The sequence below is a fragment of the Stegodyphus dumicola genome, chromosome 1 (genome assembly GCF_044657685.1).
Source record: "Stegodyphus dumicola isolate Sdum_Otavi_A_Nest chromosome 1, ASM4465768v1".
NCBI lineage: Eukaryota > Metazoa > Arthropoda > Arachnida > Araneae > Eresidae > Stegodyphus > Stegodyphus dumicola.
The window spans coordinates 23,739,671-23,758,096 of NC_140768.1; the positions used below are offsets into that span (position 1 = coordinate 23,739,671).

Genomic DNA, 18,426 nt, shown 5'->3' on the forward strand with positions numbered 1-18,426 from the left:
TATTAAAAAAGTACAATTAATTTTTCTATAAGTACATGAATATTTTCATACTATTTGCATTCAAGAATTGGTAGCTGCCAGAGCCGGGACTAAAGTGAGGTCTTCACCTCAGTGCCAAATTAGCTGTGAAATTTTAGAAACACTTAAAAAATTAATTATGATTGCTAATTTTCAATTTTGAAGGTTATCAGGAAGCACTGTTTTAAAATAGCAAATTTAAAGCAATAAAAACGATGCTATATTCTTCCTCACTCGTGTGTTTTTTTAATTAATTAACCAAACCAAATGAAAATCTTTATTAACTGTTAATGGTTAAAAATTTAAAATGAGATAGAAAAATCATTATGATGTATTTTATATAATTTACAGCTTGTGGTTATTGCTTTAGATTTTTAGAATGGCTTAGATTTCAAATTTGTATAAAGCATCAAATAATAAATTATTTTAATGGGTTGGAATTATTAACTTCATTAAGCAAATAAGTTCAAAATTTTACGTATATACTTCTGGAATTTAATATTGCAATAAAAAGAAGTGTTAAAAGAAAGCCTTACATTCATGTTATACAAACTTAACAGAGGGATTAACCTAATATCAGATCCTCGTGAGTATGTTGGCTGCATGGGTGTTTTCATGTTTGCCCACAAGCGTAACATAATTATGAGATAATATCTCCTAGAATGTTCTCCATGAACTTTAAACCGAGAACCAAGAAACTTAAAAAAAAATAATCTATGTATGGGTTCATATTGGATGGAATGCAGACAAAACCAGTGATAGCTTGGTAATATTTATTTTCCCCAAAGAAATGCTTTACAGGTCTGGAACATTCCACAAAATAGAATGTATATATATAGCTCTTCTCAGTATGATATAGCACAATCAGTAGTTACCACTTGAAACTGTTAAAAACATTAAGCACAATGCAATGCAAAAATGCATCTAAAGAAGGAAGCTCACACAGAGATTACTCAGTAGTCCAAAGTCAATTCTGAACTAAAAAACTGAGAGCTGATGCTCTCTCTGGTCTTATAGAATTTCCCCAGACGGTTGAAAAATTTCCAGTATCTATTTCCTAAAATTACTAGAAGACATGTATAGGGCCAGATACAGTTAGTTATATAGGGACTGGACTAAGATGTCGCCAAATGGCTGCCAGGTGTGGCGACATTTGGTGATTTCTTGTTAAATTTGGCAAAAAAAAAAAATTTTTTTTTTTCTCCAAAACCATCGCCAGATTGCTGCTATCTTGCAAATTTGGGGAGCTGCTATTTGCTTCAATGTTAAATGGACTTACCTTTGTAAACTTATTTTTCCAGCAGAGCTTTGCCTTTTTGAGTCATTGCATGTTACATTATACAAGAGATACTACAATTTTATGTATAATTTTACTAAAAATTACATATATGCAAAATTTGTAACAATAATTAAAATTTAAAAGAAATTATGCAAAATCATATCTTAGCCTCCCGAAAAAACTTTCAAATATCATTCTTCAGAACATAAGTAAATTTTGGCAAAAACATTATTTTCCATTTTATTTCAATTAAAGAAAGAAAAATTATAAAACTAGCTGGAATGTTAATGTCGTATTTTTTTATATTATTTGTAGTACTATTTTAATGTTTTCTGTTCAAAATTAGGAATTTTAACGCATATTAATTTCCTGAATACACAAAGTTATGATTAAAAATATTATGAGGTATGATTTTGTATAAATATTTTTGTTGAATTACATGTATACAGATACAACTAATTTGTATATAGGCATGTGTGCCTGTCTACCTTTTTTGCTTCAAGTGAAGGAATGGCTCTAGTGTTTGCATCTCATACTAAGTATTGGATAGTATTTAAAAGAAAGGGGGGACTTTAAGTTCTTGATACTTCTACCATTTAAAAGTTATTTTTATCATATGGAAAAGTCTTCAGATTTCTAAAATATAACTCTTAACTCTTGAGTTTGATAGGTTGGTAAGTATAAAGTACTGCAAATTTTGAAGTTTAAAGTGCATATTTTGTTACTGCAAATACTTTCTAAAGTAACAGTACAATCCAGCATGTCTTAATTTAGCTAAGAATTAAATGCAGCTCTTCTGAGATTTATTTCATTTCATAGTTCTTTACTTAACTTCTTCTTTTTGCAGAGTGCTAAGTAAAGCCACTAGAATGTCTATGACAAGAAATGCTGTATGGGCCTTATCTAACTTATGTAGAGGTAAAAATCCTCCACCAAAATTTGAACAGGTGTGTGTAAACTTCTTAATAGTTTTTTTTTTGGGGGGGGGAGACATCTATTGCTTGTTCTTTTTTAATTCTGTGACAACATTTTAGTACAACCTGGAAACCTGGAAATAGGTTAACAGCTACTAAAAAGACTAGTAAATGTAATTACCCTTTAAAAAAATAGAAAGATAAAGAGATTTTCTCTTATAATTTTTTGTGGTATTAAAATCAGTTAAAAATTCTGCAAGAGACAACATGGATTGTTTTATCAGGAAGCAAAATTATTATAATGCATTTGATTATATAACATTTGACTCTTAATGCTGTCTCTAAGGTGTTGTCTTAATAAGTTATTGTGGAATATTTATTGTAAATAGAATAATTCATATTGACTGAAAATTTTAATGAATTAGATGAGACTTTAAAGAAAATTTGCGACAATGTTTTATAGCTAATTTCAGCTGAATGAAATTGAAGGAATAATTAAGAGACCAACAAAAGTTAGTGATGGGGAATTACTAATTTTTCCTTTTCAGAAATGGGATTCATATTTTAAGTGCAAAATCTTTTAAGTTGTCAATTTGACTGTTGTTAATGAACTATATTGATAAGGGAGACTTTTATATTCTATTGTAGATCTAATAGTGAATTTAAGATCTTAAGTTTTATTAAATAAATTTTAATTCAGCAAAATCTGTAATTTTGTAACTTTATTTTGTTGTATGTGAATTTACTGTGATGTAAATCATATGCATTCTCCTGCAGCATAAAAAAGGTACTTACATGTTTTCCTGTTGACTGTGAAAGTGTGCAGAGATCCCACCAAAACTTTGCTAGTGCTTTCATTGCTCTATTTAATTAGGTAATAACAGATCATAATTAATAAATACAAATTACTACAAGTTTCAGTGTTGAGATTATCTGACAAAGTCATTCATTAAAACCATCACCAGTCACTCCAGCAGCCAGATATAAAAAAATTGTTGCCTAACTTTATGAACTCGATGCAACATAAATTCTGTTAAATATGAAGCTGAGTGATGTCACACTACTTCACTTTGTCTTTTATTATGCCATTTTGATAAACTTCAGTCTTTTAGTGCTAATGCACATTGATTGCTGTAGTCATTTTCTTAGTTTTGGAAATACTCCACTGCTTGCAGTTCTGTAGAAGACTGTGTTTCCAAATTTTAGTCGTTTTTATCAAAATGTAAGAGAAATATCAGTTAGCTTATAAGCTTACAAAACCTAACCTGGCTTAGTGAAAAATCGATTTACATAAAACCAAAGCAAATTCTTATGAATAAGTTGCAACTTCATGCTTATGCATTACTGACAATAAATTGCACAATTTGGTGACATTAAAAACAGTCAATGGTAAAACAATTAAGGACCCATAAAAATAAGAAAATATGTAATTTTTCTATTTTGAACTATTAAGCTATTACTTAAATAAATGTAACTCAGTTATGCTTGTTATTGTTATATTTGTATCCTTGGAAAGGAATTTTATTATTGTGTAATGCTTTTATTGTTAGATTGTTGGCTTATTTGTCATTTCTTTTGGTCCTAGCAAAAGCAAAGAATTTGGTTTCATCTTTTAATTAAAATTTTAATTGCAGTGTTAATCTAAACTATTTTTAACTGTTTCGATGGACAAGACATTAAAAACAATTTTAAAATGTGAAGCATGCTGTTGATTCTTTTATAGAACATCAATATCATAATATAGTTTTTCAATATACATTTTATGAATTGGGGGGGGGAGGAGTTTTCTCAAGTATGGCTGTTTAATTACTTTTAATGATAAGAAAAAGTACTGTTTGAAAATATTTTTATATTTAAATATTTTACTATTTAACAGCTATTAACAGAAGAATTATAATTTTATATTATTTAATTATTGAATTGATTCATTTTATTAAATTAAATGAAACATACCATGTAAGTAATAAATGATTTGATGTTTGGAACAGATTTCTCCCTGTTTGCCTGTTCTGTCCCGACTTCTTTTTCACTGTGATGCAGATGTTCTAGCAGATGCTTGTTGGGCTCTGTCGTATATATCAGATGGACCTAACGATAAAATACAAGCTGTGATTGATGCTGGTGTGTGCCGGCGTTTAGTAGAACTACTAATGTATGTATTTAAAAATTTATTCTCAGATATTTTGTCAATGTTATTTTGCATAAGAATAAGACTGTGTAAGTTGTCTAAACTTTTAAAATATACAAAGTTTGGAATGATGCAATATCTGGCCCTTCCAGACCACCAGTTTTATTTTATTTTATTTATTTATTTATTTATTTATTTTTTTCCTAAAAGGGAGAAAGAACTATATTCCAAAAGTAGCATCTAGCTTTAGTATATACTTAATGCACAATATACTTTAGTATATGCACAATAGACACACATGCACAATAGATATTTTTTAATAATAAAGTGGAAAAAAGTCCTGATTCTTAATATCAATTCAGTACTAAATAAAGCACCCCCATGTCGAAGAAACATGGACATTTATTAGCGTAAATCTATATGTTCATTAATTTATTGGCTTTGTAACTGCATTTTACTTGCCATACATCGTAAACTGAAATATTTACCAATGTTCATCCCTGATTTTACCACTACTGAATAACTTATATATTCCTGATGCCAACTTGGTGATAATATTTTATTATTTTTTGATTTTTATCACCATATGGCTATTATATCTTGGCTGCTTGAGAAATAATTCATACAGCAACATTTAAAACATTTGTTATTGAATACCAAAAGGGTGGTAACTTTTTTTTTTGATTGACATTACGTTATGGGGATGATTACTGACTTCAGCCAGCTGCGCTGCGAAGTGTTGAGTAGGCTCACAAGGGAAAATTCAACGGAAATTTCTTTTCATATGCAAAAATAGATTTTGTAAATGATTTTCATAGGGCAAAAGATAACATTAAGTGTTGTTTGAATAAAGAATAGCCATTTGTTATCTGCATAAGCATGTTGTTGTTTCCTATCCCTCTAGTGCGAGAAAGCCTCACCAAGTTTAAATGACCAAACTGCAAAAGAGAATAATGAACAGATTCCTGCTTGGTCATCAACTGTCCTGGGAAAATGCCCATGCATGGAAGGATTTTTCCACTCTGCACAAAGGTCAGACAATGAAAGTATCTGCTACGAAGTCACGCTAAGGCTGTATGAAAGGCACTGGATCTTCTGCATTCCAAAGAAATGCTGAGTCTCTCTGCTGCATACTGTTAGTGAACAAGAGGGCTTTTCCAGGTTGAATTCACTTTAACTCTGTGGAATGACTGAAGTTCTGAAGGACAGTGGCATTGGGAACAGAGAAGTCACAACCCCCCTTTAGTGTCCTAGTTTCCATATATGATGGTATCCATTTTAAACACACGTTTCTGACTAAGTCTATCCAATTTGGAAATAATATTTTGACCGGTACTTTCCATGGTCTTTGGCCAGTCCTTTAAATATTCAATGGAGCTCCTGTTGTCCATCAGGATCTAGATACTGTCCCTAGTAGAACATAGTTGAGATCTCTACTAATACCAATAAGTTCTGATCTAATGACAGAACAGTGGTTAGTAGTTCTGACGCTGATTTTAATATTGCTGTCGGAAGTGTTACTAAAAATGCCACTCTCTCCCATATCTGATCAGTTTCCATCTGTATAGATGGCCAATGCCTGCCCAGGAATATCATTAATAATTTCATGAGCCAAGTGTCAATAATTCCATATGGTGACTGTGATTGACAATACCAGACAGCATTTCCTCCCGGAAATCAACATGTTTAAAAGAGGTTTATAGGGGTAATGCAAGTAAAATGTATGGACATCTCAACATTAAAATCAATAAAATCATGTTTGCACTCATAATTAAGTGGACTCTCTTACTTTAACCCCTTAACTGCTGTGGAAAATGTACAAGATTCATTTCCCAGTGCCACGTTTTTTCCCCCCACACAGACGCGCGTAGGATGTATTAGGGGGAAAATAAGTGCAAGTTTTACTTTATAAAAACTGTTTACTTTCACAAATTAAAGAATAAAAGAAAAAATGAATGCACAAAATTTAATGTATTGAGAAAAAGTATAATAAAAAGATGTAAGTATAATAAAAATGATGTTTTTGTAATAAAAAAGATCCCTAAAATGGAGTTTCGATCAATTCTTTTTTAGACCAGTAAAGTGTAATATCAGGTTTCAGTGTTATACCTTGTGAAATCAGTATGCCTAAAAAAACATATATTTCTTCTGAACTGGTTGAATGCCACAATTTTGCTCTTGATTTTTCATTTGCAAAGTGTTGGTTCAAAACGGTTAGTTTTAGCAACAATATGAAGCACGAGCAGTTCATAAAAAAATAATTCAAAGAAGATAAATGTGTTTGAAACATCCATTATATCTTTCTTTATTCCTGGAACCTACTACAAAAAGTAAACGAAAACGAAGAACACAGAATTAAAAAAAAAAAAAAAAAAAAAAAAAAAAAAAAGTTTTTACTCAAACAACATCAGCCAGTACTGCACAGTCATTACTTTCATCACTTTAGACACCACTCTCCAATTTCTCCCCACAATTCTCTGAAATAGTATCCTCCTTCACATACTTTGTCAAGGTCATTGTGGTGTTGCATTCCAAAGCTTTGCGAATAATTTTACGGGTAGCAACGCAAAGCAAATGGTAGTAGTTTGGAAGGATGTATATATACGCTGGCAGTTAATGCATTGGCTGAGCAAGGCATATATATACGCCCGTAGCAGTTAAGGGGTTAAATCTTGAATACTTGTCCGGTTTAAGATAAAAGCAGAGATTCTGTTATAAGAACCAAAACTTTAAACTTCTCCCATATCCGATCAGTTTCCATCTGTCAGAACTTCATTCATATATACGCTGGCAGTTAATGCATTGGCTGAGCAAGGCATATATATATATATAATCACCTGTAGCAGTTAAGGGGTTAAATATTGAATACTTGTTCAGTTTAAGATAAAAGCAGAGATTCTGTTATAAGAATCAAAACTTTAAAGTTTATTGAAGTACTTCTATGATTTGACTTAAAATCTCATAACCAGTGGCCAGATGCATTAGGACAGCTGTGTCAAAGACTAGTGATGATTCTTACGCTAAGAAGCTACACTCTCTCCAGCATCTGAACCCCTATCACTGCTGATATATATTTTAAGATCCCAAGTCTCTTTCCTGCTTATCTCTTTATTGACTAATTTCTTAGTGTTTGGTGCAATTCACTTCAGGACCAAAGTAAAGCCAAGACAACTAGGATATTTATTACAATCCAAGCACTATCTATGTAGGAAAAACTCGGAAGAGTAGTTATAGAGGTGTCTATTAGTAGTAAAAAGGAGCCTGTAAACTTAGCAGCATTGAAGATGATTTTGTGGTAACCTGGACAGCTATTAAGAATCTGTTCAACTAGGATTCCAATTTACTGGTATTAGAATCATTGCACCATATAACATCATCAGCAAATAGTTCTTTTTGATAAGGCTTAACCCCTTTGAGCCTGGTAGAGAAAACGCGCGCTTATCGCGGAGGCCGGCAGTGTCTTCTGCGAGCGCCTCTCCAGGGCCAAGGGCTTTTTTGCTACTAAGCCTAAATCCATGAAATTTCCGAAGTATCAACACATTGTTTAATAGTGCTCTATAGAGTATTTAAACGGCTTATGCTTTATAAATATTTATATATATATACTTTAATTACCTCATTTCTTGTTTAAATGCATATTTTACACATTTTATTTTAATTACTCGCCATTTTATGACTTTTAACATTATACATCTGAAAACTAAATATATTACTCAAAATTCTTTTTTCGTATGAAAAATTTTAAAACAGGGATCTACACACAGTCCTACGTTACATTCTTGAACTCGTAATAACTCATTTGCCGTTTTGGAGGATTTTTCCGGGAATGTGAACAAACGAAGCATCGTCGTCTCATTTTCTTATCAGTCTCTTCTGAACAAAGTTTTGGAAAATGTGTTTCAGTTAATCTTTCAGAATCAATATCAGAATATCAGAATCAATATCTGAAATATTTTGCATCATTTCTGCTATTTCATGCTCCGTTAAACATTTTCGACGCTTCGACATTGCAACGGTAAAAACAGAAAGAATTCACGTCTAACAAGATCTAATTATTTTCTAAAAACTGAACTGTAAACGGAAATACTCAACGCTTTAGCGCATATAAAACTTCTACTTACAATAAACAACTACCACGTGCGAATAAAGTGCGATTTAAAGAGACATCATAAATCATGCCATTTGGAAACATTTAGTTTCCCGTTTGTTTATATAATCAAAAACACGTGTATGTGAGTCATGCTTCTCTCATTTCGAGTAGAAGGTCTAATGTACATGTACCTGAAACCATATGGACATACAGTGCCATCTTGTGGTAGAAATTATAGTTTGAAAAACGTTCCAGGATGCTGGCACAAATACGTGACAGTAGGTAGTAAACGGGAAAATGCTCTGTAACGCCTGCGTGTCGGCCGGTAGGTGAGTGTGTTCGTTGCTGGCACTTAGACGTGACAGTCGGCGCGAAGGGGTTAACCCATTTTTCATTTTCAGAAATAAACAAAGAGAATATAATATGGGATAAATAATGGGATTCAAAACTAAGCCCTGTAGGGGATTCCTTGATACTTTTTGCCGGAGCTCGATAGATAAGATTGAAAATTAACACAAAAAGTTCAATGATTCAGAAAGTGTAAAATCCAAGGCAGTGCTTTAGTTTAATGTTAAAAACACCAGTACACGTATTTAGAAGCTTATATTTTTATACTTTATTTGTTAGGAGTACTAAAAATGAGCTAGCTTTCATTTGCGTAGTTTTTTTTAGCAGACAAACGTGCTCACTGTCACACAGAAGTGCTAGGATGAAACACTCATTTCTTGGGTGTCACACTAGCATGACAGAGTGTTTTCTCATTCACCCCTTCCTCTCAGAGTTATGGAGCATTTTAGAAACTAATATTGTTGGCACAAGAGGATGTTATTTCTCTGTAGGATTAGATAATGTGGATTTGATCTGCTCGAAATGAGACAGACGACTCGCATGCAACTGGAATTTGATTAAATATATAAACATAATGCCCAAGGCACGTTTCTGACTCGCAGGCTTCCTGATGGCTGTTTAAATGCACTTGTTTTATTTGTTGATGAATGTTATATCCCCCCCCCCTAGAATGTTAGGGCTTTGGGTTTCTAATTGAGAATTTTACTTTGTATGAAAGGTTTCTGTTTTGAGCAGTGTCGAAGTGCGGAAAATTTTTAAGAAATTATGTTAATCTAAATCAGGTTATATCTGTAACTTTATCATTTATATGGGAAAAGAAATGGTTAAAAGAAACTAAGGGTTATATAAAGAAAGAGGGTACTATTCGGTTTTGAGGGCCATAAAAAATCGCCAAACTATTGTTGAAGCCAGTGCTGCCAAAAATAATTGCGGCAACCCTAATGCAAGAAAGGAAGTATAATAGTAAATAACTATCTAAGATTGGTGTTTTAATTTAGATAAATTTCATATAATACTTTTTTATTATTATAATTTATATAAAAAAGGCTAAACATGACTGAATGGACACACAAGAGTAAATAACTGTTTCAGATCATTATTATAAGCCAACGAGATGAAATTATGCATAATATATAATGCAATGTTATATAACATTGTAATATTATATAATATTACATTATATATTATGCAATTATAATTATAATAAGCTAATATTGCAGATCATTATTATAAGCAAATTGCTAAACATAACTGAATGGATGCCTGCATCGCTATTTCGCTACTGAGTTATCGCTAAAGCATAATTTCATCTCGTTGGTTGTTTAAACATAATTTTCTATAACGAATGATGTTTTTTCTTTGAAAAAGTTCTCGATAAAGTACAGAATCGCCCACTTATTTGTTTGCCGCTTTTTAAAAGGGTAAAAACAATTGTATTTTTGTTAAATTTTCTTTTACTTTTTAAGTGAAAATAGGTCGTTGTGTACATAGATAAAGTGAAGGGTGTGGGCAGTGCCATTTTTGTGCAATTCTGTTTTTTTTTTTTTAAATGAAAATAGGTCGATGTGTACATGGATACCGAGTATGTGCAATTCTTAAAAATGCGTCAAGCAGTGGGTGATTCTGCACTTTACCCAAAATTCTATCCCATACTTTTCATCATGGGCAGTTCCCTCATTGTTAAATCCATAGGATATCAAAAAAGGATTTAAAAATTAAACTGATATTTCAATGGCGTCTTAAGAAATATAGAACTATCTGAAACCAGCGCATACTCTGGTTACGCAATCTGAAATCAGCGCATACTCTAGGTTTGGCGTGCTGTTAAATGGATGTGTTTGCTAGACTGGTGCTTGTGGGCAATTTTCTCTGCAATTTTTTTAGGTCCTCGAAACGGAATAATACCAGAAAGAATTGTTAAATCTCAACTTGAAGAACTTTATGCTGAAGGATACCATTAATATTGTTATGAAATGTCCAGGCAAGGCTAGATAGCTTCCCCACAAATCAGTATTAGGGTTGCTATAAAATGGCAAAGGAAGGCGGGATTGCCACATTTGGCGAGAAATTGCCCATTCAACGACAGAATTGGCGATGGATGGATGGAGAACCTTCTGGAACAAATTCTTACCGGTTTAGCCCAGAATGTTTTCAAACACAAGCCAAAAGCTATATAAACCCTGCTGGTATGTGGAGTCTGTGGACTTTAAAAGAGTCCATCGAGTTGATAGTCAGTCAGCGAGTGCCAAGATGGTCGTCGAGTGCACCAAAAGAGTATCTTAGTGTATTGCGGTTAGTGCAGTATCGAGAGAGTGTGTTGAGTTCCGAAAACAACTGAATTGAGGAGTCGGGAGCTGTACTCTTGTGTATCATTGAGTGCATCTCGAGTTGTAGCGTAAAGAGTCTCGAGAGTACGTGGAGTTCTGAGAATGACCAAGCAGAGTCGGGAGTTGCCGTGAAGCTGTCTTCACCGTTATAGGCTGAAAAGAATACTGGCCAATAAAATGTGTTTTGATATTTCCTCGAGTGCTGTTCTTGTTATTCACTCCAAATCCGCTCGAACCCATATTTACGAACGTGAAGTAGAAGAAGAAAAATAACGTAACTATCATTTTTTCATGTCTCTATCATTTGCGTATGAACTCTTTTAGACATGGAAAAAGTACTTGGTGGACCCATAATGAGGTGAAGAAAAGAAATGACTGAAAATTTTACACCTCCCAAAATGGGAATAGGGTAAATTTTAGTTTTGTAGAAAAAGAACCTAAATGTAACTGCTTTCAAAGATAGACAAGAAGTGCTTTGTTCAAATGAAAAGGGTGTGGGTTATGAATGCTAGGATTGTTACATAGGACTGCTTTATTACACTAAAAATGAATTTTAGATAAAATGTTTAGTCCTCAAATGTATAACTTCAGAATATATTAAAAATGTAAACAAATTTTCTTTCTTGGGATTTTTTGTAGGTTGATATTTTTCAATGTCACATGTATTTGTTGTTTGAAGAATGACAACTATCTTTTATTCATGAGATATATTATTATTTCTAACAGAAAATAAAAATTGTATTACTGATTTTATTTTTTTTTATTTAGTGAAACATATGCAAAATACTTGGAGAGAAAATAAAAATGTGTTCAATTTGTTGCATTTTCATATAAGAAATCTCTCTCTCTAAAAATATATAAAAATATATATATGTAAAAAAAAAGTCCTTGCTAAAAATGGTTATCGTACTAAATTGGCAAATTTAATCATCCAGTCTGTAATCTGGAAATTTTAAATGTCACCAAAGGCTTATGTGACAGTTTTTTTAACAGGGAAGTATTAAAAAAAATTTTTTTTTTGGCCATATAGTTTAACTAAACTTGATATACAGGGGGGGGGGGGTTGTGTGTGTGGTAGCATGTGAAGAGTGTAAAATTGCCGTATATTTATATAAATTTGTAAAGTAAAATATGCCAAATTAAAAAAAAAAATTAGAGAATCTGTATTTTGGAAGTAGTCAATAGGATTTTATAAATTTGTATAGCTTAAACTGGGAACCTTGAAGCATTTTTTGAATAGCATATTAATTTAATGAAATGTATTATTTTTTCCTCTTCTTTTAAATTCACTGTTATTTTTAGGCACAATAGTCAAAGTGTAGTGTCTGCAGCATTAAGAGCTGTTGGAAATATTGTAACTGGTGATGATGTCCAGACGCAAGTTATATTAAATTGTAATGCTTTACCATGCTTATTACAACTTCTGTCTTCATCGAAAGAAACTATCAGAAAAGAAGCGTGTTGGACAATTTCAAACATCACAGCTGGAAACAGGCAACAGATACAGGTATTTTCATAGTTACTTTCAAATATAGGAAAGATAACTTTTGCTGTAAATTATGATTCATTGTATAGAAGGAAAAAAAAAAAAAAAAAACCCTAAATGCATGGAAATTAATTTCTTTCAGTTATGGTATTTTTATTATCAATAAAGAATGAGAATGCAAAATATAAGGACTAACCAATGTAGTTCCAATTAAACAGATTTAATTTTAATATTTGATGTAGTCATTTTAAATTTCTTTACTGAGAAATTGTTCAATCACTTCTAATGTTTTAGGCTATAATTGATGCAAATATTTTTCCTGTACTGATTGAAATTTTGAGTAAAGGAGAATTTAAGACTAGAAAAGAAGCAGCATGGGCTATAACTAATGCAACATCTGGTGGATCACCAGAGCAAGTTAGGTAATTTTTTCCCCTCTGTTTTTAAATTAAATGTTTGATTTTTGAAATGTCACTTATTGCAAATAATCTAATAACATTTAAATGGTGTTTGTTATAATTATGAGTTAATGCATAAAAAATTATATTTTTTTGGTATATACTATATGTGTATGATATTTGATATGTATAATTTGAGGTACTTTTTGCATGTTTTATAATTTTACAATGTATTTATGCTTTGGAAATTTTACAATTCATTCGACATTTCTGATGTAACTAATATTTTACATTAATATGCATTAGTCAGAAAACAATCTTCCCATTAACTAAAGGTTAGCATTCCATATTTGTGTTACATTTGAAATGGCATTGAAAGGTTTTGATACTAAAATTGTAGCATTTAATAATCTGTCGTAAGAGTTTGTTTTTTAATGTTTTTTAAAAGAAAACACTTACTGCAACTTCGGGGCTAGTTTTATTTATTCTGTCAGTAGTTATAAAGATTGATGTACAGTTTATAATTGTAGATCTTTGAAAATTTTTCAGTAAATTCACACTTCAGTCGGTATTATTTTATAATTCATTGTTAAAATTTACAAACCCTGAAATGCTGACATTTGGGATGTCTGGATACTAGATGTCTGGTATCAGGACATCCCAACTGTTAGCATTTGTTAAGAAATTTTTTTGTGAAAAATAAGAACGAATTAGATTCTGAGAAGTAGCGTCACTTATTTAATGAACAGTAGACATTTTTTATAATAAATCATGTGGGGTGTTCAGATTCTTAATTTCGCTTTGGCACTAAATAAAACACCTCCATGTTGAAGAAACACAATCGTTATTAGCATAAATCCGTATGATCGATAGTTTGGCTCCATAGGCACTTTTTTTTGTTCAGCTTACGTCTCAAATGAAAACATTCAATTACAGTTTATTGCTGTATTATTATTTGCTTTTATCACCATATCTCTGTCAATTCATGAGCAATGTTTAAAACAATTTTTGTATTAAATATTAGTAATTGAATATCAAACAGCGTGGTAACCATTTTATGCTGATATTACTGTTGGTCACCATGGTTGCAAACTACAGCCAACTGCATTGCTAAATGTTAGGCCTGTTAACCCCTTAAGGACCAGCGTCAAGAGAACGAAGTGCAGTCACGGGACCGGACCCGCTGAAATGAAAAAAAAATCGACGCCACTGGCCTGCGCATTTTTAGCAGTTAAGCCTAATTTTACAAATAAATAAATAAAAAATAAATAAATAAAAAAAATCGTATAAAATCAGCATTTTGACATTATGACTTCAATTTTTGAAATTGAGTATTTAATGTACTTGTTTTTAATGTGTATTAATATAAAGAATATCACATTAATAGAAATAAATTAAACAGGCAAAATACTAAAATCATTACTATACACACAGAAATAAGTACTATAAAAATGAAACAAAAAAAATTTACAAATAAGAAATTAAAAAAATAATAATAAAATAAACAAGAATTACCTGTAGGTAGTTAAATTCCAATTTAAAAATTCTGCTGTGTGTGAAATAATTCAAAACAAGGATCGACACACAGTCCTACATTGCGTATTTCGCACTCAAAATACGTTGTTTGCTTTTGCTTTTCCTTGGTTTTAGCGCACACAACGCATCTTCTACTTTTATTACCTTTTCCGTCAATGTAAATTTTCGGAAACTGTCTTCCAGTTAGACGGAAACGTACAGTGTCCGGTGATTTTGGACAAATTTTTAAGTCTTTCGCCTTCTGTAATAATGTTGTAATGTTACGTTTTAATTAACCAAGAAAGCTTATGTTGAGTTTCAAAATAAAAAGAAAAAAAATTCTAACGAAATAAACAAAAACGCCTGTGCCCCTTTAATTCACAGGCGCACTTATAAAGAGCTGTAATTTCCAGTTTGTTTATTTCAATAAATCTCTCAAAGTCAGAAGCACAAAACAGAAACTAATACCAGTACATGAAGGTCAAATGCCATATGAATCAACCTATGTGAAAACAATTATAACTTAGCTCCATTTACTGGCTTTTAAAAATTCAAATAAATCGTTCCGTTTTAATGTCGCGTATACGCGACGCTGGTCCTGAACAGGTTAACAAGGAGAAATTTCTGAAAACAGATTTTGAAAATGATATTCATAGGCCATTTAGTGCTGTTTGAATTAAGAATTATTGACTTGTTTTCCCAGTGAGCCTAAAGGGTACTTTCCCATTATTCGCCTACCACACTTGTCACCTGAAAAATAATTTCATAAAAGAACTGGTTTATTGTGATTAATTATGAAACTAACTTACCAGTTATTTTGAAGTGTATCCATAGAGATAGGTATACATCATAAGAACTGTGAAATTAAAGGGCTGAAGGGAAAATAAATTTGTTAATGTATTTGTCTCATTACATCAATAATTGTCAGCATAAATAAAAACTCTAAAAATAATGGTTTTTGTGATTTTGCTCATGAAATCTGAAATCCATCAAAATGATGGGTCCTTTAAATATAGTGTGGACTGATTGTAAAAAACAAAGCTATTCATTTCATTTATATTTTGTTATTATTGTATACTTACATCATTTCTTATAAACATTGCCTCTAATGCATTTTTTATTGGCTTATTATTTACTTTTGTTAGTTTTTCACTATGCAAACTGGGGAGACAAAAGCATTCATCACTACAAAGGGGCAAAAGTCTGAATAATGATAAAAAATTTCATTTAAAACTTTCCTTAGCGCCTCCGAGCATTATGGTTTAGCTCTGAAATTTCAGAGTTCCTCAAAATGTCACACCTCAAAGTGGTATTTTCTTGATTTAAATTTAAAAATGACCTTGATGCATTTTCTCCCAATATACATCCAAACTGAAATCAGATACATTTAAAGCTAACAGAAATTTATATGTGTAATGAATATAGAAGGCAGCTTTCTATACAGAATTTTATGACCGTAACGTTGTGAGGGTTAAGTAATGTGTATAAAAAGGTTCTGTTTGCTAGCCATGATAAGGAAAAGGCTCCATAGATTAAACAGTTGAGAATCGAATTAAATCAAAATTTGTAAAATGCATATATTTCCTTGCTAGTTTATAACAATTTAGATGTAGTTATGCATGTTCTGCATTTATATATGAGTTATTTGAACTCTAGTGCTTTCTCATTTATACCATTGAATCATATTTTGCAGGTATTTAGTAGAACAGAATTGTATACCACCTTTGTGTGAATTATTAACAGTTATGGATGCTAAAATAATCCAAGTTGCCCTGAATGGTCTTGAAAATATTTTAAGACTGGGTGAGCAAGATGCCAAAGCACATGGAGGTCTAAATCCATATGCTGTCATGATTGAAGGCTGCTATGGTAAAGCATTTATTTTTATCTTATTGACTACATTGTGCAGTGAAATAAGATAATTTTGTGTCATTTTTTACAACGAAAAATTAAAATACTGCTGAAAGAATATATCACATTGTGAAATACAAATTATATTTAAAAAATATTGTGCTAAAAGTTTACTATGCAAATTTAAAAGGTATTTGTTATTTTCAGTTATGGATAAATATTGTTTTGGATTAATTTTAAACATATTTTTAACTGTTTGTAACACTGAAGAAGTGTTTTAAGTATATAACCATTTTTTTTTTCACCCTGTGTTAAAAATACATCTTCATAAATGATTGCCTATATCTGCCTTGGATAACAGAAATTCCTCTTATATACCTGTTCTTGTTTTCGAAACAACTCTGGCCCGAGACCGAAGGATAATCAAGGTAACCCTTTTGCGACGGCGCACCTTTGTTTAAGACGCTTATGCGGGGCGGAAGGGAATCGAAGGCAATCACCCTACAGGATGGGGGTTTTGCATCACTAAGCCTAAAATTTCACTTCTACCATCGTAATTTTTTGTATCATTTTAGATTATTACTCGAGCTCTTATATTTGTTAAAATTAGCATTTAATAACCTTTTTTTCCTTTATTTTACATGAAAATATATTTAAAAAATTGCTTATCTTGTAAAATAATTTTCGGAAGTGCTATTCAAATTATCACAAAATTTTAATTGATAAAGTCCATCAATAAAGTTTAAAGTTAATAAATCAATACAAATAGACTATTTACAAGAAGAAGTAGCAAAATTTAAAATGAAGACTGAGTGTGGTAAATCTCGAGGCCTGGACGAACTTTTAGAAAAAGTATCACTTTCTAACTCTTTAGAAATAATCATCACTCTCATCTGTGAAAGTAAATGGTTTATTAACCATAGGAGTGTATTCTTCCTCTGAAAAATAGTGCCTTCACACCATAATAGACTGGAGGTGAGGCTTTCCAAAATAAAAAGAGAGAAACCTGAAATATGCCTGAAGGCAATGCAAAATGTAACAGAGCTCTACATATTAATCCTAAAAGACTGTACATGGTAGAGGAAAAAATAGAATTAAAAAGGAATTGGATATAAATCTGACACGCGAGTGTTTATATTAGCACACCCCAATTTAAAGAGCCCACCTTGTTTACGCTCCCCCCCCCCACCTTCGCAACAGTTGATAAGTAAAATATCAAAGTCAGGCATAATATATCAAACTCAAGGTCAGGAACCCAAAACTGTGTCCATTTAAAAAGTAATGGACATAGGATGCCATCTAGTGGTCTTCAGAAAAACGTTCCAGCTTAAAATGCGTGTACCCATCACCCATTCTCTGAATGCAATTTCTAGTGATGCATGGATGGGACTCCCGGCTGTGAGAAACATTTTTATGGAATGAGTATACGGGCACCCGTCCTGAAAGGATAAAATTATGCTGAATGTTGAATCATCTGAAATGGAACTGTCTCAGATTTCTTGAAATTAATTTATATAATTTTTTTATTAATATTGGAAATATCCATAGCTACTTTGTGCATTTCAGATAATTTTTTCAGAAAAATTGTAAACTTTATTATGATAAAATTATAAATCTCTGCAATTTTGATATGCTTATAGTGAATATGCATAGAAGACCTTAGAGCAATTTTCATGAATATTTGGTTATTCATATTATGTAAATGAATTTTTTTAAAGTAAATTTTATGCAGAGTAAGCACAAAAATAGTCACTAATTTTGAAATAGATAACTTTAATCCTAATAATTTATTGCCCAAATTTTTACAACAGGTACATAAACTCAAAAAGTTTCTAGTGACATTGATTAGAATCATAAATACTCTATATATGCATCACCTGTTATGTGGTGAACATCGAGATGGTTATCTAGCTCCAACCACACATCTTAAAGTTTATCTGGTGTGATTGATGCATTTGGCAGCTACATGGATATGATCCTGAAGATTATTGAGGGTTGTGGATAATGGAGATACATAGACAATGTCTTTCATCAACTGTCAAAGATAGTCACATATGGTTGTCCGGTCATCA

The 18,426-nt window shown here is 31.6% G+C and overlaps 1 protein-coding gene across 2 annotated transcripts in view; it reads left to right on the plus strand.

The window, feature by feature from the left end:
- Kap-alpha1 (karyopherin alpha1) overlaps positions 1-18,426 on the plus strand; it is a 53,052-nt gene that overhangs the window by 26,522 nt on the left and 8,104 nt on the right. For both annotated transcript variants that reach the window (XM_035372648.2, XM_035372647.2), the window contains exons 8-12: positions 2,145-2,244; positions 4,200-4,363; positions 12,407-12,611; positions 12,885-13,012; positions 16,197-16,372. In XM_035372648.2, the coding sequence (XP_035228539.1) occupies positions 2,145-2,244; positions 4,200-4,363; positions 12,407-12,611; positions 12,885-13,012; positions 16,197-16,372 (773 nt within the window). The remainder of the gene's footprint in view (positions 1-2,144; positions 2,245-4,199; positions 4,364-12,406; positions 12,612-12,884; positions 13,013-16,196; positions 16,373-18,426) is intronic.